A 27,313-nucleotide genomic window follows, 5' to 3' on the forward strand; every position below is an offset into this window, starting at 1 on the left:
GGAGCGCGGCTGGGCAGTGTGAGATGTGCGTGGGCACACAGGGCAGCCTGGCTCCGGGTGTTGAAAGTACTGCCGGAGGGTGCAGGGAGTCGTGGGGTTTGCAGAGCGGTGAGCTGGAAAATGTGATGCGAGGAATACAAGATGGCAAGCTGCTGGGAGATGCGGTGCCGTGCATGCAGGCAGGCCTGGGGCAGGGGGAGGGTCGCTCACATCACTTCCTTGGCACTAAAAAAAGAATGAGGAGAACATTTCTGTCTGCGTGCACGGATTCCTCCCCTCTGCAGCCAGCCCTCCTCAGTGCAGAAGTAGGTTGTGCAATATTATTTTTAATATACTCAGCAAAACATCATACCCAAATACAAAGAGAAGAGGAAATGATGGAGTAAGACGTTACCTGAGGACTTGAACGCTGTCAGCTCTACAGCCTGAAAGAAGGGAGAACGCTCGTTAATTGTGAATTGCTCAGAGGGGGCGTTTCCAATTCCCAAGGAGCCCAGACAGCCACGTTCCTCAAGTCAGAGCAGGGCTTTTTTCCTGCCACCAGCGTAGCCAAGAGGTGCTTTGCCACAGGCGCTCGGCTTTCCCCTCGCTCCCTGCAGCTCCACTGCTTCACAGGTAGGGGAACTGCCCTGCCTCTGGTGTTCACAGAGCTTTGGTGACACTGGTGTCAGCTGGGTGTTCTCACCAGAGCCCAGCACGTGTTCTTAGGCAGGGCGCCCCAAAGGTGTGCATCCCACGCTCTAACCTTTCAGCCACAAATCTGCCAAATAAAGCTGAGATGAAATGCAGTGGAAAGCATGCCTGTGTTTTTATCCTCCCTGAACACAGTGTTTTGTCATTTTAAGTGTTTTCAGATTTATTTGTTAAAATGGCTTCTTAATCAGAACGAGGGTACGCGCAACAACAACATTCTGACTTCCCAGCTTGCACCGGCAGGCACTAACATAGGGGAGTCAGTGAGGGAGCTGAAACAATACCAGTGACTTATGTAACTAACCAGCACCGCAGGCTCTAGCCAGTCCATTGGAAGCTGGGTTAACGCTTACAGCACAAACGGCAAGGATTACAACACACAGAACTTACACACAAATATCTGAGCTTAAAAATTCACTTCTCCTGAGCACTCGTTTGTGGAGTGCAAATGCTCATAAAGAGAGAAGATGAAAGAATTGCACAAATTCACTTCTGAAGACAAATGAACATTTAAAAAAAAAACCCCAACTGGCTCAGCTGCGCTTCCTCCCCCACCGGCTCCTTTGGCTGCCAGGGAGAATTTTGTATTCTGATTGTTGTTGAATTTGTATTCTTTAGAAAAGGAAAATAAAACATTTTAAATACAAATATTTAAGTAATAAACAAAAAGAGACGCCGGGGTGACCCTACCATAGAATAAAGCTAATTCTATCTTCGCCTCTAGTCCACCAGCTAGGAAGTGCCGTGGCCTTGGCATTTAGGAAATCTGCAGGCTCCTCTACTAATGCCCTGTGCATTAGAAAACTCAAGCCTTCTGGTTAATCTCTTTAGCCCATGTCTCATATTTTGTGCCAAGTAGCTTAGCAATGGTTCTACTTTACAGAGCCAGCACCTGTCTGGTTCAGAAAAGCACCTATTGGAAAAGCTGCTAGGTATTTATCACCAGGAAGAGTAGCAACATTAATCAAAAATAAATCAAGAGACACAATAAATACTGATTTTTCTAAGTTTCCTTGCAATGGTACATAATGTTATCTATAAGATAAAGAATATACCGCTTCAAAGCAATAAAGGGAGTGAGGGAGAGAAATTTTGGTGTATATCTGGATCCTAAGGTAAATTCCTCAAATGAAAGTAGCATATTTTTTTCTGAGGAAACAATAGTACTTATATGTCAAGTACACAGACAGTGCATGATCATTTCAGTGGTGGGAATGGAAGTGGCATCAGAGTAGTCAAATGTAAATTATTCTCCATTCACGGCATGCCTTGTTGAACTTTACAGATTAGTTACTGCTTGGGGAATGAAATGAGCCGCTGAACAATACAGCGTTTGCACAGAATTTAACTCGGGTACTGAAACACACAACAAGCCTTTTTCTAACTTGCTTCCTTTTTGGTAGGTTTGGAGCCATGACCTCATTTCTGCCTTGGCATTCTGACTGCTCAATTCCACTCGTGTTTGTATGGGCACCCCTGTTATAAATAGGCCTGGGAGTTGAGTCTCATCTGATACAGAATGGAGAAAAGAGACCACAAATGTTACCAACAAAACTGGGAATCAAAATGCAGCAGAGAGACTCCTCCACCTCTCATGTGTCAAACCAACTCCCATCTGTCCCTCCCTGCTGCAGTCCAGGAGTCAGCACAAAGAGGTCTAACAGCACAGGGGCCCTTTATATCCATGATCTGGACAGCCGGGCATCCCCCCAAACATGCAGACAGTTGATTCTCTTTTCTACTACTTGTCTTCCAAGGGCAGGGACCGAGAGAGGCCTCCTCACCCTTTCGCACAGGCAGCAGGTGCACAGATTGCTTTTGAACAAGCCAGAGCTAGCGCGTCAGCATGAAGGATGGCGATGTTTGTAAAAGGGCTACACAGGCCAGTTTACACCACCGAGTGAGATCTGCCCCCGTCTGAGTACACAGCTTCCCCGCACCTGACGAGCCCTCTGGGGGCTGCTCGGACAATCACAGATGTGAAGATAGGAGGCTCTTGGAGCGACTCCAACTAGAGTGCAGGGCCGTTCCATGCTGTATGTTTGGAGGGCCCTCAGTCCAGCTTCGTTCTGGATGCCCTGAGCCAGAGGATTTCCACCCCTTTCCCTTGGCCTGGTTCAACTTCCTGGCAAGAATCTACTCAGCCTCATGGACAGGCTGCATTTTCTTACCATAATTTCACCCTATTGCCGTTTGTCACACCTGCTGCACCACCCTCAATAGCCCAGTGGTTTGCAGCCTTCAGATACTTCATTACAGGATCATTTTCCTGGGGTAAATTCCTTCAGATTCCCAGCCCAATCAGTGCGGAGGAGGAGGTGCAGATATACAATGCTAGCAACATTTCTCACAAAGCCCTTTACAAACACTGACCGAGGGGGCCATGTCCCCCAGGAGGGAGGTGACTAATATTAACCCCATCTTACAAAAGGGGCATCTGAACTACAGGCAATTTTAGTGATTTGCCCAGGATAAAATAAGATGCCTGTGACAGAGCTGGGAACAGAACCCAGGAGTCCTGAGTCATAGGCCTTTGCTATAACCACTAGGCAACACTCCTCTCTATATAGTTATTCTGTATGTGAAAGGTGGAAAATAACTCAAGACATTACGTACCGGTCTCTCTGGTGACATAATTGATGAAATCCCCATAGGAATTTTGGTACCAAAGTTTCCTAAAGTGTGAAGAGATACAATGAACGTGGGTAAGTCTGAAGAACAGAAATGTGCATTCCCCTCAGAAGGCTATATCGTTTATTCCCCCAAAGTATCTTCCAAGAAAGTGAAGGGTGCAGCTGGGCTATCTGAAGAATTGCAAGCTACTTTTCAGAGCTGTAAATCGGTCTGAGCATGGAAACTTGTCTTTCTGTAGTTTAAAACCTATTTCCCGCCCCCTCCCCCAAGTAAATTGATTTTAAAACACCAACCATGCTTCTCTGCCTAACAGGGAGAGCAGGGCCAGCTGTAGGGGCAGGCAAGCAGGGCAGTAGCCCTGGCCACCAACTTCCAGGAGCCCTGGACTGCAGTCACCCTCTTGAGTCACAGTTGGGAACTTCACATCTGTGTCAAACTTCCCAACTCTTTGATGTTTAAGTGGCTTCAAAACTATGCAAAGGATGAATATGTATTAAAATTTGAACCTCTGGAAAGGTCAGCCTCCCTTCCCCCATGCTCTGAATCTGTGCCAGCAGCACTGACAACCTGAGTACAAAGCAAAAGTCCCAGAAGTGGCTCTTTACCTTTGCTGGTAATGTTCTTCAATGGGGCATCTTTCTGCAGAGGGCTGGACACAACACTCTCGGGTGCAGAGGGACTCCGCTTCCCCGCCTCCCAGGATGTTGTATTTCTTGGACTTGACAGATAATTGATTGGATGAGAACAGTTCTGCAATGACAGAGAAGCAGTGCAGAACCCTCATGACTCTGCGATGCATCTGCATTTAGCGGACTTTGATACCATGCATCATTTCTAAAGAGGGTCACAACTGATCTGGTACAGCTGTTTTCTTAACCATCACATCCTTACAGATAAGGCTACTACTATTCAGTCCATGTAGATTCTCCAGGCAGGTCTGCAGCATCTGCTCAACTGCAGAACAAGTGGAATGTTCTCCTCCACCCTTCCTCGCCCAGTTCAGGAGGAAAATGATGCCATTTCTCCCCCAACTCCCTGTTCCATTCAAAATACATTCTTAAGGTCAAATTTTGTCCTGCAGTGCATGCCTGGGGCTTCAGTGAGAGCCCACGTGTATCACGGAGGGTAGGATTTGGCCACGAACCTGGATTGATTTAAAGGGGGATTGAGCACTATGGATAACCAGGGTTTGAAGATCGAAGTCTCACAGAAACCAGAGCAAGGAGAGTTGCCTTTTGCCAGGCTTTGGAGTCAGTCATGTCATACACGCTGCCGCGTTTCATTGATGACAAATGGGCCCTAGCCCACCTCAGACACACACCGATCCACAGCTGAGGCAGATGGGAAATTGCAGAGTTCGGGCCTCTCTTTAGAGTTCAGTCTAAGGCTGTTTAGACTGAAATCCCTGGAGAGGCTCTGGAGGACAGACGGTTGGACCAGCTGATTAGAAGAAATCAGCATGTCGCACAGGATATGTGGCGGTCAGAGGGGATTGATAACCCGTCTGCAGTGAGGGTTGCCCACTGGATTCTATGCGGTAGATTTGGGGGAGGGGACACAAACTGGGGTGCCCAGGAATGCACTGTTCTGAAAATGAAAGTTAAAACATCCTGTGTGTGTAATGAACCCGGAGCAGCACCGCTGCCTGCCACTTACTGTGAATGAGAGAGCTTTCTTCTTCTCCTTCATCCTCTGTATGGCGTTCCTCACCTGGAAGTTGAGCAGCGGCATGAGACAGAGCAAGCCAACAGGGCAAAAGCAACAGCTATCCCAGGAGCAAAGGGCCAAGACAGAATATCAGCCTTTGCATTTGCTAAGAGTCTGGGTAGCAGTTTCATTTCTAATACACATGGCTGTTCTGAATATGGAGCAAAACCCAGGGACGGCGTCCTCTTACCTCACTGTTATAGATTGCATAGACCAGGAATATGTACAAGCCCTGAAAAGGAGAGAGAGCACAAAATATTACAGGCTTGCAAGAGGCTGACAAAACGTTCCCATTCTGGAAGAGAGGAAGTAAGTCGGTCCCTGCCTGTGGCTGATGCTGCGCCTCTGCTGACCCACACTGGGTCAGATTCCGCTGCTTTGGGCCACAAAACATTTGTCAGTCTCGCTGCAGGGGAGTCGAGCAGCTGCTGGCTTTGCCAGGCTCCATCTGGGACTCAGGGCATAGCTAATCCTTACCATCTCCGCGGGGCGCAAGACAGGAAGCCCACATTAATAGTCTTTGCAGTCTGCCTGCAGCTCCAGAGGAAGGAGCAGCAGTCATGCATCGCTGGAGCATCCCTGCTTCAGAATGAGTCCGGGAAATCTCAGTGCTCAGACCTGCTAGGGTGCATCTCCAGGCCAATATTGTGCCTGCTCATATGCTGGCTGGATCTCCAAACGAACTCCACCCCAAACCTCTAACTCTGCTTATCCCCACTGGCTCCACTCACTGCTCTGAGGTTGACAGACGACCTCTCCCTTTGCCCTGGGATCTCCTTCTTCTAACACATCACCCTCAACTCGGGGAAGAGACCGACGGAAACGGACTCTCAGCATGGAACGATGTGTCTGCTGTGTGTGTATGGGCAGTGCTAGCCCAGTGGGCCCTGTCCTTGGCGGGTCTCTAAAGCAACGCGTTCAGAACCGGGCTTTGTCGCAGCAATGGACAGAACTTCAATGAATTCATTCAAGAGTCTAAAAGGAGAAAGATTCTTTCCCTTCCTCCCACATGACTGCAGCACCCATGAACTCAGGCAGGCAGGCAGGGATGTAGGTAGAACTCTGGCTAGTCAGCAAACGCGCACCTCGCACCTGCCATCCCTGGCGGCTGTTCTGTTGCTCTGTGATACAGCTGGGGCAATGGTGGCTGTCAGCCGACCGCCTCCATCACGCCTGGGGAATCCAGCAGGCCTCCCTGCCATTTCCAACCACTTCACTGACTGGTGACTGGGAAAATCCTTCATGCAATGATCTGCCGGAGCTCCCTCCCGCCCTTCAAAATGCAGCGGCTGGGCGCTGAGCTCGGGGTGGGAAAGGCTGACTTTCCGGAGGCCGACATCCCTTCCTGACAATGGCAGTAGCTCTGTGGAGGGCACAGATGGGCCAGAGCCATTCCCCAGCCTTGGGGTAGATGCAGCAGAGCAAGACGACAGGGCCTTTTCCTTCTCGCTATGAGATGTCTGTTTGTGAGAGACACAACGGACGACTGGAGCCGAGTCAGAGCCAGATGCACTGATCCCAGCGCCCCCGCCCCCAAGCCATGGCTGCTGGGTGTGGTAATTTAGCCTCCTCTGGAGGTGCCTAGCCTACCTAGAGAGCGATGAGCCCGCTCCAGCCTTGGCTAGCGCAGCTGGGTCTTTTCGCTCAGGCAGCAGTGGCTCATGCCTCGGGGCTAAGAGGCACTGGGCTCAACCCCCCACTGAGGCATGCCCGTGCTGCACTCCATCCTTGGGAGAGCCGAGGTAAAACGGGAGCCAGATCCAAACCCCTTTGTCCTTGCAAAGCCAAGCTCCCACTGAAGAGGTTCTGTGAAACCCAAATTCACCACCTTTGCCCTCCCTCCCCCGAGAGGGCTAGAGATCTGAGTGCGAATCTCATGCTATCAACTCCCCGCCACCTCAGCGACTACAAAACACGGAGCACCAGGCAGAAACTTGCTCCCCAGCCACCTGCACCACATATCAACCTCTGTGAAAAACCACAGCAAGATACTGGCCTGGAAAGAGCACCACCTAGGCGTCAACATCGAGCTAAGCACCAGGGACTAATTACAGCTTTAAACAAAAGAGTTTGCCCTTAAAGGCAGCCCTATCTGGCACCAGATTTATGTTCTATCTGCAGGGTATTTGTTATCGCCGCGAGATAAATCCGCTGCAGTAAGAAAAGTAATTCATCTGGTCTTCAATGAGTCTTGCTCTTCATCTGAAACCTCTTGGCAGGCGTATTGGTAGCAGCAACCTGGCACGGTGCCATGACCTGTCCTTCAAACAGCGAAGCTGGTCACTCCTACAGACCAGATTTCTGGTGCAGCTGCCAAGGCAGGTCTTCCTTGCAGTAATCGTCTTGTCTAGAACTGGGAGGGGGGGGGGCTCGGAGGGGAGCTGGGGAGAAAGAGAGCCCAGCTGCAGAGAGGCTGAATACAACCAAAATATGGAACAGAGTTAAACTGGGCACCAAATAAATGACCAGTCCAGCCCCAGAAGCCACTTTGCGCCTCTCAAAGCAATCTGCAAACATAACTGTCTTTTCATGATTGGCGTGTGCAGCGCCTTGCACAATGGGCCCCTGAACTGGCACAACCACAACAGAAACAGTCAGTAGTGAGAATACAGTCACTAAAAGCTCAGATCTTCAATGGTCTGGGGGCAGGACTGTGGAGTGAGAGTTGGAAGAGCTGGACTCTCTTCCCAGTTCTGCCACTGAGTTGCTGTGGGACCTTGGCCTTAACCTCTCTGTGCCTCAGTTTCTCTATCTGTAAAATGGGGATAGTGAAGATTACCCATCTTTGCCGAACACTTGGGGTGAAATCCTGGCTCCAGTGAAGTCAATAGCATTGATGGGAGTGGAGCCGGGATTTCACCCCTGGAACGCCGCAGATGGCACAGTTCCTACGGGTGGGATTTTTAAGAGCACTTTGCATCGGTCTAACTATGCTCCCATGGACGCCAAAGTGAGCACCGGTGGAAGAAGGGGAGCACTTCTGAAAACCCTCCTACAAATGCTAAGCGTGATTGTCCTTCCCAGCAAGAGGGGATAAGAGGATACACAGTGAGCTATTCCAGCCCGAGGAGTATTATGAGAACTAACATTCCTCACTGCAACATGACTGTTAGTCATTGTTTGGTAAGCCTGGTAATGTGCCCACACTACAGCGAGAGTCCCTGGCCCCAGAGAGCATACCATCTAAATCCAGAACACCAAAGATCTCGTGTTTAAAAAGTCAGGATCTTGCAAATGAAAAGTGTAAAAAAACCGCACACAACTAGCCAGGCCAGCTACCACACAGAGTGCAGCGAGAGCAAATACGCGAAGCATGGAATTTACGTGGATCCACACAGATGCTGCAGGAAATGGAAACGTGATGGAGAGGACAACATCCCAGCAGTGACGAGTCTCTGGCCCAGAAAGGAAATACCTTGCTTGGCTCAACAGCATGGCCAGCTGGCCAAAGTGGCGAAGCCAAAAGCTGGACAGTGTGGGGCTCGCCCAGCTACCCAGCTGCACGGGATCAGACAGCAGTGCAGTCAGAAAGCCTCCTTCCTCCATCTGCGCCTGCTGCCCAGACGTAGCTCCTGTCCCACCTCCCAGGGGGCAGGAAAGATCACTCCCAGCTTCTTTAAAAGTGGGATTCGTTCGGTCACCAGAGCCGAACGCATTGCATGTCTTGTTCACACCCTGCGTTGCCACTCTGGGATTCCAGCAGGCGTCACAGCACTGCTGAGGAAGCAGCCTCTCTCTGTCAGTGCACAGGATGCACAATCAGGAGAACTGTGTTCTGCTCCTCCCTCTGCTACTGCCGGGGCCAGGGCCTTCACTTTGTCCTGATGTCCCTGTCTGTGAAATGGGATCAGCAGTTAGGCTAAGTACAGTCAGTCAGCGTCTCAAAAGAGGTGTTGGCCTTCTGTAGCAGCTGCCACACACGGCGTTTGAGCACAGATCGACACCCCCAGCGCCGCTGGCAGGAAGGTTGCAGTGGGACCCCTACTTGAGAGAGGTGGAGACTGATGTGCAGAGGGTCAGGAACTTGCCCAGGACCCAGGAGTGCTGATGTCCAGTTCGCTGCCCTAATCACTAGACGGCTCTCCCCCCCCCCACAGCCATATGTCACGTGAGCTCACACCAAGTGAGGGCCATTGGGTGTGCATTATGCCATGCAGCACGCAACTGGTTTCAGAGAATCTCTCCTCCCATCTTCTCCCCCGCACAGCACAGACAGCACCTGGCACCCCACGGCAACAGCAAGTCCGGCACAAACACAGATTTCATAACCTGTTCTGCTGACCTTGATGGTAGGGGGAGCGTGGCAAAGGAGTGACTCTCAGGTGTTACATCCTGCAGGATGTCAGTTGGGTTGGGGGGCAGAGAGATGAGCTGAGACATACGGGCTGTTCTTAAAGTGTCTGTGACTAGTAATAAACCAGAAATCCTGCACATCACGGCCTCTAGCCCCACTGTTAAAAACAAAAACAACCCCCCCCCTGCCTCCCCCGTTAGGTGGCTGAGGCAGAGATGGGGGCAGGCTGCTTGCTCGAGGGGTTTTTCACTAGAGCTATGCTGATAACCAGTGTTTCAGTAGTGGCTGTTTAACATCCTCTGGAGATACGAGTGGAATGGAAACAGCAGCATCGGATGCTGTGACTACATCCTTTGGTTTTTTTGCAAATACAGAACCAAACTATTTCTTGAACACGTCTGTCGGTTTTCAGTGGGGTTGATAATTCTACCTTTCCCAGCTAGCAATGGCCCAGTCCTGTTGTTCGGATTCTTTTTGTTCCTAATATACTTTAAAAACTCCTTCTTACTGGCCTTAACTCTGCTGGCCATAGAGTTCTTGTGGCCCTTTGTTTCCCTCATCAATTTTCTACAATTCCGAGCTTCTGATTTACATTAAACACTGTCACCTGCCCCTTTTTTCCATTTGTTAGAGCTCACTTTTCTAGCTTTAATACCTGCCTTCACTTCCCCGCTAATTTAGGTCTTTTTTTAACCAATACAGTCCTCCTTCCTCACTTGTGGGACTGTGGCTTTCAGGCATGTCGTAAAGTGTTTTTAAACAAGTCCCAATTATTATTTGCATTTTTCTGATTACATTTTTCCTTTGAGCTGATTTAGCTCATCATTGTTTTCAGTTTCATGACATCGTCCTTTTTAAAAGCACCACGTATCTCTGTCACGGGTCTGGACTTTCTTCTGTTTGCACATTATAAATGTGATCAAGTCATGACCACTTGTACCTAAGTGACAATTCATTTTTAATTCTATGACCGGTTCCTCTGCATCTGTCAAGATGAGGTCTAACATGGAATTCCCCCACACTGGATGCAACACTTTTGGAGTGAGGAAATTGTCATCTATACTGTTTAGAAATTCCAAGGCTGTTGGAGTGCTGGCAGCAAGAGACCTCCAGGCTAGGTGAGCGATAGCCAGGTGGTGGATGCTCAGCCTGTCTCTGTGCATGCACGAATACTTGCACATTTATAGATTTGTATAGTAACGATATAGCGCTCTCCAGGCAAGCATCTCCAAGTGGCTGACCTCAGTGAATGGGGCCTCATTCCTCCTACCCCCAGGGAAGTAGGTTATTGTTATTAACCCTCTTTCACAGATGGGGAAACTGAGGTACAGAAAGGTGACGAGGCTATTCAGCCTCACAAAGGGAGTCTGGGGCAGTAATGTCAATGGAACACATCTCGTGACTCTCCGGCCTGGACCAACCACAGCATTATCCCTCCCACCTCCTAGCTCAGTAAAAACAAAAGTTTCAATTTGCTGTTCTATAAAATGCTCCCGTATAAGGCAGTCGCCTTTCCCCAATGGTCAGCACCTAGCCAGGCACTGACAATCTTTTAGCACCTTTGAAATCATGAGCAAGCATGGAAGTCACTGCTGATGGCCAGTCAGTCTTCTAAGTAAGAAGGAACAGCAATTAGCAGCTAACCTCAGCACGGTGCCACACAAAAACTGCTTTTCAGGGGTTCAGTTTTGTTCTTCTGCTGGCTGATTAGGAGAACGATTAGTTGTGTTCGGCGCTGACGTGCAGACTAACCTTGAAGACTGATTTGAATTTCCGCAGATAAACAGAACACAAGTCAACAACAACAAAAAGTTGTCTGTAATCACACTGCTGCATGAATAAACAAACTCGCTTTAAACAGAAGTCAAAGGTGATCTGCAGAAGGAATCTTTCTGAATAGGCCATGCAGAAGAGATTGAAAAGTGATGTTATCATCTCTGCTTTCCCTTTACTCTCTAGCCTTCCGGTCAGGATCCCAACTCCTCCTCTTGGGTAACCTTCTAATTAGAATGACCTTCCTTGGCAAAGGGGCAAAGGTAAATAAAGACAATATATTCATGGATTAAACTCCTCCGCCCCCACTGTTCGTGCGTACTGCAAGCTAGGGCGCCGCTTGTGTGATTTATGACAAAGTGATTACAAAGATTTTTTTTTTTTTTTTTAAAGAAAACAAAGAAAGAAAGAAAGAAAAAGCAGCAGCAGCTTGAATGGAGGCTGGAGAGAAAAGGCCAGAGCTGAACTGATATGAATCTTGCCCCTTCAAACACAATTCAGCACAGCACTCAGCTTCCATCTCACCCTCAGCGGTGGAGTTTAATGTGATTCATGATAGATGAACTCTCGAGAAATGTGTCATCCTGAGGATGGCATTTAAAAATGCAGGGATTATCCCCTTCATCCCTGAACTCTCTGCTACCACATGAAAACTGTCATCGAAACATGGCTCGCAACGCCTGAGGACAGCACAGTGGCTGGTGTGAAAAGAGGGTGGCAGACCAGTTCCCACTGTCCATGTCACAACAGCCACTGCTAGGCAGCCTTGTTTCTGGTGTTACCATGGAAAGCAAACTGCGCGGCCCCCAGGACAGGTAAGCCCCTTCCAGCCAGGGGCGAGGCACGTTAGTAGTGTAGAATGAGGAAGCTGGTGCTGCGATGTCTCTGCAAGTCCCGGGAATAAGCAGAGGAGGGCAGTCCTGAGGGCAGTCCTGAGGGCTGATGGATCAGGCAACTTCCATGAGAGCTAGATGATATTCGCCCTCCCCCGTGCCCAGAGAAACACAAGGAGGAACGCGGAGGAGGAGTGGAAACGCTACCCACAGAACAAGGCCAGGGGGAAGGCAGACAGGACGTGAGATTCCCCCCCAAGCCCAGGTTCTCCATGCTGGCATCCAGGAATGAAGGGAAAATGACCACAAGCTCTTCCATAGCACAGCCAAAGGACAGGGGGTTGGAAGGGGTTAAAATGCACACCGCTGGAAAGGACAGCAGCACACGGGGCTCAGCACTGGACCAGAAGTGGGACTCTGTGCTTTAATCTGCCTCCCTCCATTTCCTTACACAGACACTATGCTCTTTGATTCTGACCTTTCTTAAGGGTTTTATGCCAGGTGGGAAATAGGTTTGTTTTAATCTTAATTCTAATGCAGATTTAACGAGTGCTGGTGCCACTCTCTGTTCTTCTCCAAGCTACAACTTTACAGCAGCAATGCCAGATTCCTCCCTTGTTGGAAGGAGGAAAGAAACACTGACACTATATTTAATTACAGCCGACAGGCCTCCTGTCAACCTCCTGACATCCTTAATAGCAGAAACATGGAGAGGTGGCCTTTGGCCGGCCTTGGGCCTTCACCATCTGACAGCAAACGGATGTGCATTCGCACCACCTCACAGCTGGACAAGCTAACAGGCAGAAAAGCCATTCAAGCAACTATCCATCTTGTGCACGTGGCAATAATGGCTTCATTTCAGCTATTGGAAACCTGGAGTCATTATTCAAGTGAAACCTGCCAAACATGCCAGCGCTGGGGACCACAGGCCTCTCCCACACCACATCACGATACCATAGGGGCCGTTTGCCATTTTACACAAGGAAAAAATAAAATAGACACTGAAAGCCTGTGAATCCCTGTCATCTGCACACGTCATGATTCAGCCAGGCTGCTCTCTTGCTTTTGAGCTGCCTCTGATTTCAGAGTCATCGCAGATCATTTGTGAAGGAGATTGCCAAGTGCATACGTGACTGTACAGCGCAGCAGGACGGGACTTGCCATCTGTCCAGCTCGTTGTCGTTGTTATTACAGCTGGGTGAAATTTTTCATCAAAACTTGTTTTGGTGAAAAATGCAGATTCTGTGAAACCAAAACATTTCACAAATTTACATCCATTTTAGTAAAAAAAAAAAAAATCTAAGAATTCTTTTAAACAAATCAAGATGCGTTATTTTGATTTTTCCATTCAAATTGACTTTTTCAGTTAGAATTTTTCTTGTATTTTTTTTTTATTTCAACATTAAAAACTGCTCAGAATTGGAACTAAATGTTTCATTCTAGATCAAACAAAACAATTCATTCAACCAGAAATGAGCAGTTTTATTCTGATTTTTTGATTCGCCAAAAATTTTGTTTTCAGTTCAACCCTAATCTATTTATTAAAATTATTTTTTCCACCTCCTCCTGTCCAGAAAGCTGATCCAATGCCCATTGATGTCTTCTTACCAATTTCAATGGGCTCTGTGTCAGTCCCCACAACAAATTTAATTTGGGCCCAAATTCAGGTAAGCGTCACTATTCAACACAGCATTTCAGCGTGTGTTTAAAATTAGGCACATGCTCAAAAGTCTTCCTGCACTGGAGGACTTGTGGCCTCAAGAAAGCCCGTTAAAATCAGGGGGAATCTTTCCACTGAACTCAGTGAGGTTTGTATGATGCCTTTGGTTTGCAAGCTCCTCAGGCTAGAGGACCTGTCTTCTCTCTGTTTGGAGAAGGGCCTCTCACCTCCTCTAACAACAATTAACAGTTGCAGTCTCTCAATAAAGAATTCCACCTTTACCCAGCCACAGTTCTCTCTCCTGCCAGCGTTAGGATCAGCTGTGTTTTGGCGCTTCTCTAGCTCCATCTACAGCTGCTTTCTCTCCAGGTTTAGACAGACTTTTGCACACCATGCGGCTGACACTTCAAGACACACATGTTGTGGGCCTGCTGTGTATTCTGTGCCTTCACTGCTCATGCTCTGGGGACCTGCTCTGTTGGAATGGCTCTCTCTCAGCTGGACGGTTGCAGAAAGCTGCTGGCTGTTATATTGCTAACAGGACTTGCTACCATTCTCTTTCCTAAACGGGGGCTAGGAATGGCTGTAAATTCCCTTAAGGAAACCAACAAACATGTGACCCCAAGAAACAAAAATGAAGTATTGGTTTCCAATAGAGTCGTGACACGTGACACAGTTACCCTGGCCCAGGACCCCATTCTCTCTCTCAAAAGTCAGTCCCTGTGGCCTGCAGCCCGAGTCTGATCTGTGGCATCCCACTGTCAATACCCTAGACGCTACAAGTGAGAACGTGCAGTGCTCCACTGGGAGCACAGCAGTAGCCTGCCATTTCCACAGGCTGCACCTCCCTTCTACAGAGGATGGCAGCTGCGATCTATTATTGGTGTGACGGTGGAACCGAGGAGGTGCCAACGAAGATTGGGGTTCATTGCACACAGGCACTGCACAGACACATCATGAGAGAGGGGCCCTGCCCTGCCAAGCCTACAGACGTAGCACGAGACAGGAAGCAGCAGCATCGCAGGCAGGTGACATGGCATGACATACCCAAGCTCACACAGCAAGTTAATGACAGAGCCAGGAATAGAACCCAGGACTCCTAACTCCCAGCCCAGTACCACGGCCACTAGACCACGCTGTTTCTTTGTTGGGCCATGTTAGGCAAAATAAGCACAGCTCGTGTGTTCTTCACAAGTTAACAATGCAGCCCTATTGGACAAAGTGTGGTCATCCTGGGGACCAGCTGCAGGGCCCTTCATGATAAGGATGTAAAGGATAAAGTGCTTTAGTCCAGGAATGAACTTGCTTCTTTATAATCCTGAACACAAGACAGCCAGGAATAATGTCTGTTAACAGCAGCTGAACCCTAGGTAGAGACGTGCTAGGCCAGACATCTCGGATGCGGACCATCCCCTGAGAAGCACTATTCTTCTTGATGTCAGAGCTGGAGTTCAGAGCTCTTCCCTAGTTTGTGGAGGAGTTGGGCTTGTTTCACTGGTGCAAGCTGCAATTAAAATGCTAGTGGTAAATTCCCTGGTAAATGACCAAAACAAAGCTCAGATGAGATATTTTATGAGGATATAAATTTAGAAGTGTCATTCTAAAGCCATGATTCATGTTAGGAAATCTAATTATGAGACACAAGATTTAAACTGCAGACCTGTGACACCAGTCAGATAGCCCAGAGATCCAGGGATGGGGGTGCAAGGAGCGCTAACTAAACACTGGGCTGCATTTCACACCTCGTTATTATTTACTTAGCTTCATTGGACGCCGAATGACAGCTTTGAGACGCCCATTGGCACTCCTGGAGTGAGAAACGCCTCCGAACTTTAAACACTGTCACATTGGAGATGAGATGGGACTTAACTACCCATGTGCACAGTACGCTGGGAGGAAACAGCTAGCTACCATGGCTTGCAGAATTCCCTGTGCCCTGTCTCTGTAACAGGGTAACCCTGACAGCATAAGACCGTGGCTGGAGCAGGAGGTGCCTGGCATGAGCATGCTGAGCACAATCTTCCTGTGTGACCAGGTGTGTCTCTGTGCCTTGGTTTATCACACGTGCAATGGGAACGGTAGCAGTTCCCTGCTTCACGGGGTGAGGGGCTCCCATTCTCTGGCCCTGGAAATCACATCGTTACCTAGGTAGAGGGCCTGAAATTATTTCATTTCATTAAAGCTGTATGTTGCCAGAACTTTACAACAAACCAAGGGAAGCACTTATGCACACAACACACTGTTCCAAAGCTGGGAGTGGATGACAAGGGATGGATCACTCAATGGTTGACCCCTCCTGTTCATTCCCTCTGAAGCACCTGGTATTGGCCACTATTGGAAGACAGGATACCGGATGAGATGGATCATTGGTCTGATCCAGTACGGCCATTCTTATATTCTTAAGCTGACAATGATGGATCATGAGAAACCACCACAGTAGTCTAAAAGCTGCCCATGGAAGGTCAGATCTCCAAACCTGGCTTCCATTTTTTCTGGGTGTGATTTTTGCAAATGCAACAGATTGAGGAAAAACACAAATAAATTGTGGATGAAAAAGTGTGCTCCCCAATCCAAGTGCCTGGTTTGAAAATTAGGCCTTAATATAACCACGTTTTGCCTTAATCAGTCTCCCTTCTGCAGGTTTCATGACGACTGGGGTTCAAAGGCACTGAACAGATTAATAGAGATGAGTTCTCCCGATTGCAGTTTGATGCATCACCTGGCAAAGGAACGGAGAGCCATGGATAGGCCCCTTGCTAATTATGTGGTCTTAGTCATGCTAAGTGAATAAATAGATAAACCTGTTGGTTCGGAATTATACAATTATCTGCAATGAGGAATAAAAAACTTTGTTCAACTCCAGTTCAAGCTTTTATCAAAGTGCTATTGCCCACCAGGCTCTGATGTATTTTGCCAGAACTCAGATACGGTGGAGATAAGCACGGCATGAGAACCTGTAGAGAACAGAACTGGAACAACCTGACGCAGCAGAACTCTACGGGAGAGGTGGGTGAGTTATTAGGAAGCAAAAGGAATTCCACCAGCCAGTGTGCTGCTGAGAGGTCGGGTGGGTTCCTGCCTTCTGCAGGAAATCTGACAAGTCCACGTGTCCCTGTACAGCTATGAAATGAGGCCTTTGCCCAGTTACCTGATTAGAACTGGGTTTCCTGGTGCAGCAATGTGCTTTGCATGTATGCACATGCATCTCAGCTGGGAACCCCGTTCCTGTGTTTCTAGTGTTGAGACATTGCAGAGGAAATCGATGGAAATTTATGCTACTGACCACATCTCGTTTTAATCCCCACTGAGCCAAGAAACCGTGGGATGGTCACTGACACTGGCGTGATTCTGTCTCCATGCGGGAAGGGAGATCCCTTTGTTCACCGATAGGGTCTTTAGCTGCCCAGTGCCTGGGATAAAACCCTGAGGGGACCTGCTGAGAGTTTTAATCTTTCTTACCAAGGGAATAAGTTCCTCAGGCTTTTCCTTACCAAAGAGCGACCATTCCCAAGGTGCTTCTCTCATGCCCCCACCTCCACATGCCAGCTGTTAGATGGGACCAGAGAGTCTGGGGAGTTCATCCAGTGCCTGGTTAGTTCTATTGTCGCAAAGGCATCAGTCACCGCAGTTAGGGGCCTGTCTCTGAAAACCCTGGGTGAGCCCCGCTCCCCAGTCTCCCGGGAGGGCACTTACCTGGAGGGAGTTCAACGCGATGAAGACGTAAGCCCAGATGATGCTGAGGTGGACCAGGACCCCGCACACCCACGTCAGGCCCAGGACTGGCAGCAGCACCAAGACCGGCTTGGCTGTGGCCCTGTTAGAAAAAGAAACTCACAGTGACTCTTGGGCTCGTGCCAGACCCACCTCATTTGGTGACAGGGGGAAATGTAGAAGAGCGGGCGATGCAGAGGCCCTGCCAGCCCCGGCCTGGCCCTGCCTCTTAACAGCGGCCACTTCTCTGACTGCATCGCCATCCTGGCACAGCTCCGCCTGCCACGGACCTGGGAGCAAATCCTGCCCTGGCGTCCAGCCTAGCCCTCTCTCTGACTTCACTTCCGGGCACGACTAGGGGGCTTGGTCCTTGTGCTGCAAAATTAAAGCGCTTTTGGCTTTGATCTTGTTACTGGGCCTTTCTGAGGTTACAGGGAACGTGAGACAACAGCCCCGCACAGACACCTTAGTCTTAGGAGACATTTGGCTGCCGTTTGGACACCCCATGCACTACAGAGATTCCCCCACACCCACCCAAGGGCATTAGGCTGTCCTCCAGGGCAGGTGCGGGGAAGTCCCACTGCCAAAGCAGCACAAATGGCTCCCCCAGTAGCTAAGCTGTGAGCAGCGACCTGACATGGCAAGCGTGAAAAGGCGGTTACGAAATGCATTCCTTTGAAAACAAAATATATACACCCCAGAAAGGCAGAGCAGAAACGCCACATGCTTTATCTCCCAAGCCCTGCTCAGCCGCCCCTGCTCTTTATTTATAATTACAAGAGAGCTATAACCGAACTCTTTGACATCATTAGACATGAGAAAGCAGCCAATCGCCTCCCAATCGCCATTGCCCAGAGGACTTCTGTATTTGTTTGATTAGTATGTGGATGTCATCCTGCCCTCCAACACCTCCCTATCTCTGCGCTTCTGTAAATTTAGTCACATTTATTTATGCAACTGGAGGAACAGTGTGTATCTAGCAGCAGTGACTGGCGCCAGCAAACAACAATAAAGATTCATCGGGAATGAGACAGTAACAGCTCAAACAGCAATTTTAAAAATCTCTCTGCATTAACTGATTACTGACATCCATGTTACACATCCTGCCCCATGCGTGTCCCCAAAACAAAGCCAACACTCCAGACAGGCACTTACATGGACTCAGGGCTATAGTACTCGAGGGCTTCCCAAGTCCTTATGGCTTTAGCTAAACAATCCCCCTGTATTATCCCTATCTAACATATGGGGAAACTGAGGCACAAAGCAAGTAAGCGACCTGCCCAAAATCATTCAGGATGACTGTGGAAGAGCTAAGCAGAAGCCAGATCTCCCAAATCTCTGTCCAGTTTTTTAACCAGAGACCATCTTCCCTGCCATTCAAAGGTTCTGGAGTCCCGTATGATGTATGCAGCACACGCCACTCACGATCAGAACGGCTGTGGCTGCTGACGGTGCCCATGTACATGTCATGCTCCTGAGGATTGGCAGACTGATCACTGGGCACCCAGGAGAAAACCATGAGGAGTTTGCAAGTGCAAAGGCAGACTGGCAGACTGGTTTCACTCCTGCCCCTGGTTGATCTCCCTACCTATTTTTTGAGAACCAAACAAACAATCTCAAAGCTTTCGAGTTTCATTCATCAGCAAAATGAAACTCGTTGAAAGCCATGAAAACCCAAATGGCTAGAAGGAACTTTGTTTTTACAGTAAATGTCTGCAAAATAACAGTGCTTACCAAACCCTAAAACCGTTACGCAGGTGTGAATTCACGTGCTAAGTGAGGCACGTGACAAACACACGACTTCAGGACTCAAAAGTACTGTAAACTCCAAACCGGACCTGTTACAAAAGTGCTAGAATCTGGTGGAGGATGTTCTTCAGACGCTAACCCTCATGGATGAGAAATGTTTAAAATCCGCAGAAAAAGATAGGCTGGGATAGTCAAAGATGCCCAGGTGAGTAAGATACCCAAATCCCATAGAATCGGTTGTTCAATCCCTTAGACTCTTTGGGAAATCCCAGACAGAGCTACCATTACTGCATGGATTCAGGTTTATGTTCTGGCAGCTGAGCCAGCCTGCAAGCACCAGGAGAAGAACACTGGGCTCAGTTCTGCTTCCGCTGGCATTGTGTCACTTCGGTTTTAAAGCACAATAAAATGACTGGTGTGGAAAAAGTGAACAAGGAAGTGTTATTTACCCCACAAGAACCAGGGGTCACCCAATGAAATTAACAGGCAGCAGGTTTAAAACAAACAGAAGGAAGTGCTTCTTCACACACCCTGTGCAACTTGTTGCCAGGGGATGTTGTGAAGGCCAAAAGTATAAGGGGTTCAAAAAAGAATTAAACAAGTTCCTGGAGGATAGGCCCAGCAATGGCTATTAGCCAAGATGGTCAGGGATGCAACCCCCTGCTCCGGGTGTCTCTATACCTCTGACTGCCAGGAGCTGGGACTGGACAACAGGGGATGGGTCGTTCGAGAATTGCCCTGTTCTTTTCATTCCCTTCGAAGCATCTGGCACCGTCCACGGGCGGAAGACAGGATACTGGGCTAGAGGAGCTATTGCTCGGACCCAGTATTGCCATTCTTGTGTTCTTACCCTTTGATTTCAATGGGGACCGCAGGGGCTCCCCACCTCAGAGTCACTCTGATTTAGGAGCCTAACTGTGGATTTAGGAGCTAAGTGTAGCTCTGACAGTGTTGGTCCTACTTCCTGGTCTCCCATTCAGCAGAGCACAGATCCCTGAGTGCACTTGCTCTGCCTCGGAAATACTGTACAGATGAAATGCACAATTACTCTGGAGGAGAAAAATCTGGAGCACATTCCTGCCTTTAGAAGCTGCTGTTACTCACAGCATGTGGCCTTACACCAAATCCTTTGGGGACAGAAGTCTATGTAAACCCAATAAAAGACTCCACAACAATGTCCAAACACAACCAGATGCATCCATTGGCATGGAAGTCAACTGCTCTCCTGACTCACCATATTTGGGTTCCAATCTGTTTCTCCAGGCTGCTGCTGGGGGTCAGCATCTTTGACCTCCTCCGTGCACTGGAGACTGTGACCATCACCACCCGGAACAGCACGAAGGTATTCACCTGCATGTCAGAAAAGAGCCACTAGGCTTTGTGTACCAGGACAGGCTTTGGTATGTTTAAATGACCTCTAATGGGGCAGGTGACTCTGCTGGGAATTCCATGCACTCCCAACTTGATGGCAGTTAAGACTACAGCTTGTAGAACGATCAGCTCGTAGGATTCTTGAGGCCAGTTGCCAATTTTAAGAAACCAGTAAACAGCTCAGAGCTGCGTTCACATGAGCATAATATCTGTAAAGGCATCTGCGCAGACACCTGCCCAACAAATCCATTACTGGATGCTGGTTGCTATCTTTAAACATTTTGCCTCTCTCTAGCAGCACTTTGTTGTACTCTGGTGGTGGTGCCTTTAAAAGGACATAGGTTTTGCCATGCCGAATCAGACCTTTGGTCCATTGAGTACAGCATCCTGGCAGACAGCAGCCAATACTCAATCTACTCATCCAACTGCATTTGTATATTTGGACCAGAATGGGAATAAATCTCAGGCACTATAAACACCACCAGCTTCCTAGATTAGGAATGATTTTTGTGTAGGATCGTTGATCCCTTGGGCTTTGGCTGACAAATGTCAGTGCTGCTTTCCTAAAATAAATGATGTAGAAATTGCTTTTAGCCGGAGTTAGACAAAAGTGTTTGGCTCTTACCGTCAGGACAAAAAGAACCGGCCCAACAAACGCCCAGATGATATCAGTCTGAACATTCAGCCAGCAATGACTGTCTGCCACATACTTGTTAAACGACGTTGCCAGAGTCACACCAACAATAACGACTGGCAGGCCTGAAAAACAGAAAGACCAAGGACAGCAAATGTCGACTCTGCCATTTTCTGGTTAGTTGTTTTAAACACACAGGATCAGCTCCCCAGCTGGCCTAAAGAAGTGCAACCACATTGACCCCAGTGGAACCGCACTGACTTCCACTAACTGGGAATCTGGCCCAACTATTTAACAAGACCACATTTTATATCCTGTGCACTGAGTTCTCTCATTCATGAAACATCCCAAGGCTGCATCACAGCACAGGAGCAACTTACTCCTAAGCCTGGCTTTTAACAAGCAGTAACATCAAAGACAAACATTGCCCGCTACTTTACCAAGCTGTCCAGTATCCAGCCCACTCTGAATTTTGTGTCCATCTCCCAGCATAGTCACATGAACCTCAGCCACTCTTACCTGAACCCCAAGAGGGTCACAGAAAGCCCATGGCCCTGATCCATTCTTTCCAATAAATGCGTCTCTCTCCAGCCCAGAACCATTTTCAGGTTTCTAGAACTGTTCACAAAACAGGAATGCTCTCTGATAGCGATGAATCAGCAGAGCCTTCCTGTGCAAATACTTCGGGTAAATAAAACAGAGAGTTACAAAAGAAACGAGACGCTTGCAGCTAAAATTCCAGCATCTGCTATTTCACATTTAAAGGTGGGAGAACATCTATGGGTCAGGCTACCCCCATAAAACCCCCCAGGTCCATGCAAGCTCTTGTCAAACTTGTGGCTCAATATCCATTCTGCTGAAATCTTTTATACAAGGACTTTTAGTTAGAGAGAAGTTGATGCATTGTGCTCATTAGCGTAAACTGCAGTGGGTTTTCCATTTACCCCAGCCAGTCACGTAGTAAAACGTCATTCTCCTGTCTTCACTCATGTTGACGGCAACCACTTTACTCCACAGGAGAAGCCCTTCGACCAGCATCCAAGAAAAAGCTGCCATGAAGAAGAGGTGGAGGAAAGCTGTGACAGCAAAGCACACTGCCTGGGGGGAGAGAAACGTCAGACAGCTTAGCGAGGCAGAGGCAGGAACCTTCCGCCCCGCTCAGGGCACAGCGCTGGCTGAGGACAACTCCCGAGCCCGCGGCAGGATATCGGCCCGTTCAGGCAGAGAAGCACAAAGGAAGCCCAGGACTGACACAAGGATCACTTCACCCACCATGGCAATGCAGCCAGCTGTAAGGTCAAACGCAGGCCCTCTCAAACAGCTCACAGCAGTCCTGTGCAACCGGAAGGGAAGGAGAACATGGCATCTCCTTGACACAACTGGGGCAATTTAGGTAGAGAGGAGGGGCCAAACTCATCCCTGGTGTAAACTGCCCGGGTCACTAAGTCCAAGAACCCTGCTGCAGGCAAAGATGCCAGCGTAGCTGAGGATGGGCCCAGCACCTCTCTCAGCCCCAGGTTCCCCAGTCCTAGAAAATTGGCCCAGGGCATCGAAACAGCAGCACCCTTTCCTACAGCTGCAGGGTGTTCCTTGGAAGTCTCTCGTGCAAATACTGACCAGAGCAATCCCTGCTTAGCTATGACCATAGGCTGCTATTTTATGCCATTTTCCATGGCAGAGTCTTCCTGCAGCGTTCTCTGGGTTAAAAATAAATATACTGTCAGAACTGGGGAATGGAGCTTTTCCTACAGACAGATTCCCAAATGCAGTGTGATCCTGTTTGTTCCTGAACACAGATCGCCTGCAATCATTAATAAACTAGACTACGCTTGTGTCTTCGGGGCTGTAGCCATGGTGTCACAGCAAACAAGAAGTCCGGCAGCACCTGGTCCTGGGTGCGACAGGACGCCTCCTCGCCTTCTTACCTGGTTGGTTTTGGCCAATTCACTGAACATGAGCAGAGCTTCAGCGGCAGCTAAAGCGAAGATCAGATTCTTATGCACGGTTGTTCGTTCACTTTTAGGGACGCTGAGGAAGGAGAAATGGAAAACCTTGGGTCACTGAAAAGCATGGCTGGAGCTGAATGCGATTTTCTTACTAGCCACTTGTCAGAGCGTGTGGCTTCCACTGTGTGGCCTTTGACCTCTCTGCTACTCATCACAGAGGTGCAATTCCCAGGGGGTGGAAAACGTCCATGAAAAGAGGAGAAATACTTGATGCTCTTGGCAGCGTCCAGTTACTCTGCCACTCGGGGTTTACTCAGTGCCCACTGGCCACGGCCAGTGAAAGGGGCACTGTCAAGGCACCAGGGGGTTTTGCTGATCTGTCTCCACACTGGTCTGTGGAGATGATTCTTCCTTTCAAAGCAATTGCAGCAACAATCTTTCTAGTGTCATGTTTTAAAAAACGAACCCAAGCAGCCTTGCCTTCGTGAGCACACGTACACTAACAATGCGTGCAGCCCTCAGCTCACAGACACCCACCAAGCACTCAGTGTATGCATGCCGCTCTTGTGAGCAACCCTACCAAAACAACCTGTGTCTATAGCTCCGTGCTTCTGGACTAGTCCCATTAAAAAACCAAAACAAAGCTAGCACCGTGAGCAGCCCGACAACTACAAACCTGCCCCCTACATTCAGCTTTGGAACAGACACAGCCCACTGGAAAGAAATGGCTCCAGCAGTCAATATTACCTAATCTGCATACTCAAGGTAAGGCATTAAACGTCATCTTCCCCCCCTCCCCAGTCTATAATGAATGCTACAAATGTCTAGATTCTTCTTACCCGACAGCCAGGAATAAAATGAACGTGGCAATCAGGGCACAGAAAGACACTCCGCATCCAATAAACGTCAGAGTCCTTAGAGTCGACTCCTCCTCTGAGCTCCTCTGTTCCAAAACATGATAAAACAGGTACTGTCTGCAGCTCTGTGATCACCACCACGCTCATACACGAACGGCTACGGAGCGTGGCTGATCGTTTAACGAGATTTTAGCTCATTTACCTGCACTTCATACACCTGCAGCAGCACTGCAAAGTTGGTGGTGTGGTTGCAGAAGCAGGCTGTGGATTCCAGGTGAGACGTTATGACGGAGCAGCCTACAGTGGACCACATCCCCCCAGTGGCTGGGCTACCGCGGAGCGAGAGCGAGAGAGAGAGAGAGAGAAAAAAAAAGTACATGGAAATTATCAGCCGCCCCAAGGGAAAGTCAGAGCTCCCAGGAGAAATTCACACTCCCAGAGGAAGCGGAATTGTCATGAGGAGTGATGGGGCATTCAGGACATCTCTCAAAAGGTGGATTTCTTACAATACACTAGACCCCGCCAGCCATGATACCTCAGAGATTCAACAGAAAAGGAGGCAGCTGTGTTTGAATACGCGTTAACTAACATGGTTTTAAACAGGACTTTGCAGCTCGTGTGCACTGGGCAAGTGGTGTTTAGAAACACGTTTGCTGGGCAGGGTATCACTGAGCGGAGATGAGGAGTCACAACCGGCTAACACACTTATAACCACAACCTGCCCCGTCTACACTAGACACAAATTCTGCTTAAAACTATATAAAACTAAACCATGTTTGTTACAATTTTTTCACACACGTCCTACATTCCTGCTTGAGATGGGGCTTGAGCCACTCAGCTCTCCTGCGCTCCATGTGGTTAGTGGATCCACAAGCTTGTGAGCTGTATTCACACTTTGTCAGATTTGTTCTCCGTCCCAAGCAGCAGCACATTTTTGCACGCCTGCTCCCAGTGAAAGGTGAAACTCAAATTAGTATCAACAGAAACTGTTCTGTGCACCAGCCTCAACACACTGTGCCTGCGAAGAGACCATGGCTGGGGGAAGCTGTGTTGTGCATGCAAATGATTTAATTACAGATCCATCAAACTTCAGGTCCCAAGGAGATCACCCCAGTGTGTATAGCAAACGACACAGCCCGATGCCAGGCAGTACTTATGAAGTGTTTGCACCCTGCATTCCTGCCCTGATGTAACTCTCATTCTCAGCCCTTCTCTGTCACAGGCAGGGGCTGTAACAACCAGAGCTTTATGTTTTAGTCACCCAGACTTCATCAAGGTCACTTGCTTGTGAATAACTTTTCCCAAGGAAATCTTCCCAGGAGAGAGCTTCACTGCCGCAGGTTTGGATGTCGGAGCACACAGGAACCTGGAATTGCTCGTGAGACAGAGAACACAAACTAAAGGCTTGTTTCACCCACAGATTGGGTTTGAAATCATTTTGCTTCAGAGACGATGCTCTCAGCTTCCTGCCTCCATCCTCACTGCACCCCTTATTACAGTGGTAACGGGGCTCTGGAAAGCTGCTCCCCTGGGGAGTGTGCTAGAAGCGCCCAAGAGCGGACTGAGGTAACAGACTGTGCACCAGCCCCGGCTAGGGGGGTTCATTTACTAATTCACACACCTGGATTGACCCTGGATTTCGTGATTGCAGAGTGCTCTGATTCCCAGCTGTCTGGAGTGCAAATTCACTCAAAAGCCAGTGCCATTGTTTTGGGATGACTCCAGAGGCGTGTTTCAGTCTCACTCAGCACCTGGCCATCATGAACGCTTCACCCCAAAGATGTCAGTCCCAGCACACCCTACATGACCTGACAAGCGGCACAGGCTCACATCTGGGAGTGGGATGGGCAGCCATGTCCTATGTATTCCAGTTGTGTCACTGGAGTGTCTGATGGCTTCGCCCAAATCATGCACCCTCAGCAAGTTTGCGGATGACACTAAGCTGGGGGGAGTGGTAGATACCCTGGAAGGTAGGGATAGGATACAGAAGGACCTAAACAAACTGGAGGATTGGGCCAAAAGAAATCTCATGAGGTTCAACCAAGAAAAGTGCAGAGTCCTCCACTTAGGAAGGAAGAATCCCATGCACAGCTATAGACTGGGGACCGACGAGTTAGGCAGCAGTTCTGCAGAAAAGGACTTGGGGGTAACAATGGATAAGAAGCTGGATATGAGTCAGCAGTGTGCCCTGGTTGCCAAGAAGGCTAATGGCATATTGGGCTGCATTAGTAGGAGCATTGCCAGCAGGTCGCGGGAAGTGATTATTCCCCTCTATTCGGCATTGGTGAGGCCGCATTTAGAATATTGTGTCCAGTTATGGGCCCCCCACTACAAAAAGGATGTGGACAAGTTGGAGAGAGTCCAGCGGAGGGCAACAAAAATGATTAGGGGGCTGGAGCACAGGACTTATGAGGAGAGGCTAAGGGAACTGGGCTTGTTTAGTCTGCAAAAGAGAAGAGTGAGGGGGGATTTGATAGCAGCCTTTAACTACCTGAAAGGGGTTCCAGGGAGGATGGGGCTAGGCTGTTCTCGGTGGTGGCAGATGACAGAACAAGGAGCAACAGTCTCAAGTTACAGGGGGGAGGTCTAGGTTGGACATTAGGAAAACGTTTTTCCCTAGGAGGGTGGTGAAGCACTGGAATGGGTTACCTAGGGAGGTGGTGGAATCTCCATCCTTGGAGGTTTTTAAGCTGAGGCTTGACAAAGCTCTGGCTGGGATGATATAGCTGAGGTTAGTCCTGCTTTGAGCAGGGGGTTGGACTAGATACCTCCTGAGGTCCCTTCCAACTCTATGATTCAGATGCTGGGTCTCAGTTTCTCCATTTTGAAACTGGTCATTGCCTCCTGACACCAGAACTGGGGGAGAGTTGCGAGGATTCATTAGCGAGTGTTTAGGAAATACCCAAATCAGACGAACGTACTCAGGAGGTTTCTGTTCCCAGCCCCTTGAGAAGAGCGGAGGGACCCAGCATTCGGATGGCATCCCGGCGTGTTGCCTTTGGGACAGGGTAAGTTTAACAGCCTGTGACTAAGGAAACACTGAGCTGTCCAACAGCAATGCCCATACCAGCAGTTTGCCGGCATATTTCTTTGCAAAACAGGTCTGCTTTTGCCCAGTTCCCATCCAACTCTTCAGGGAGAAACGAACTCACACACAGGTTTATTTTTTTTTTTGGGGGGGGGGGGGGGGCGAGGGGGGAGCTCAGAAATTATGAGTTTTAAATGGGAAAAAGCACCTGATGCTGAAATTCCAGAAAGCGCAGATCGGCTCCACGAGCTTGTCAGGTGGGCCCTGCGGGCGGAGACACAGAGAAAAGGTGATTAGACACCCCAGGGTGTGCGTTAGCCAGACCAGTGCTCTAACCCAGGCCTGGTCCCTGGGCTTGGTTTCTGGCTGCGCAAACAGCCAGCCCCCGTCTCACTCCGCCCCTTGGAAGCTGGACTGCATCTG

The 27,313-nt window shown here is 49.0% G+C and overlaps 1 protein-coding gene across 1 annotated transcript in view; it reads right to left on the reverse strand.

Moving 5' to 3' along the window:
- Positions 1-299: 299 nt before the first annotated feature.
- The window catches only part of ADGRD2 (adhesion G protein-coupled receptor D2), a 53,430-nt gene continuing 26,416 nt past the window's right edge, over positions 300-27,313 (reverse strand). The window contains exons 17-29 of the mRNA XM_067541709.1: positions 27,099-27,154; positions 24,065-24,191; positions 23,845-23,948; positions 22,985-23,087; positions 22,004-22,157; positions 21,051-21,184; positions 20,289-20,404; positions 17,288-17,408; positions 5,225-5,266; positions 4,984-5,037; positions 3,933-4,077; positions 3,310-3,368; positions 300-425 (exon numbers count right to left, since the gene is read on the reverse strand). Of these exons, the coding sequence (XP_067397810.1) occupies positions 336-425; positions 3,310-3,368; positions 3,933-4,077; positions 4,984-5,037; positions 5,225-5,266; positions 17,288-17,408; positions 20,289-20,404; positions 21,051-21,184; positions 22,004-22,157; positions 22,985-23,087; positions 23,845-23,948; positions 24,065-24,191; positions 27,099-27,154 (1,305 nt within the window). The 3' untranslated portion in view covers positions 300-335. The remainder of the gene's footprint in view (positions 426-3,309; positions 3,369-3,932; positions 4,078-4,983; positions 5,038-5,224; positions 5,267-17,287; positions 17,409-20,288; positions 20,405-21,050; positions 21,185-22,003; positions 22,158-22,984; positions 23,088-23,844; positions 23,949-24,064; positions 24,192-27,098; positions 27,155-27,313) is intronic.

The sequence above is a fragment of the Emydura macquarii genome, unplaced genomic scaffold, assembly GCF_026122565.2.
Source record: "Emydura macquarii macquarii isolate MOO-44397 ecotype Brisbane River unplaced genomic scaffold, CSIRO-AGI_Emac_v2 contig_691, whole genome shotgun sequence".
Taxonomy (NCBI): Eukaryota; Metazoa; Chordata; order Testudines; family Chelidae; genus Emydura; species Emydura macquarii.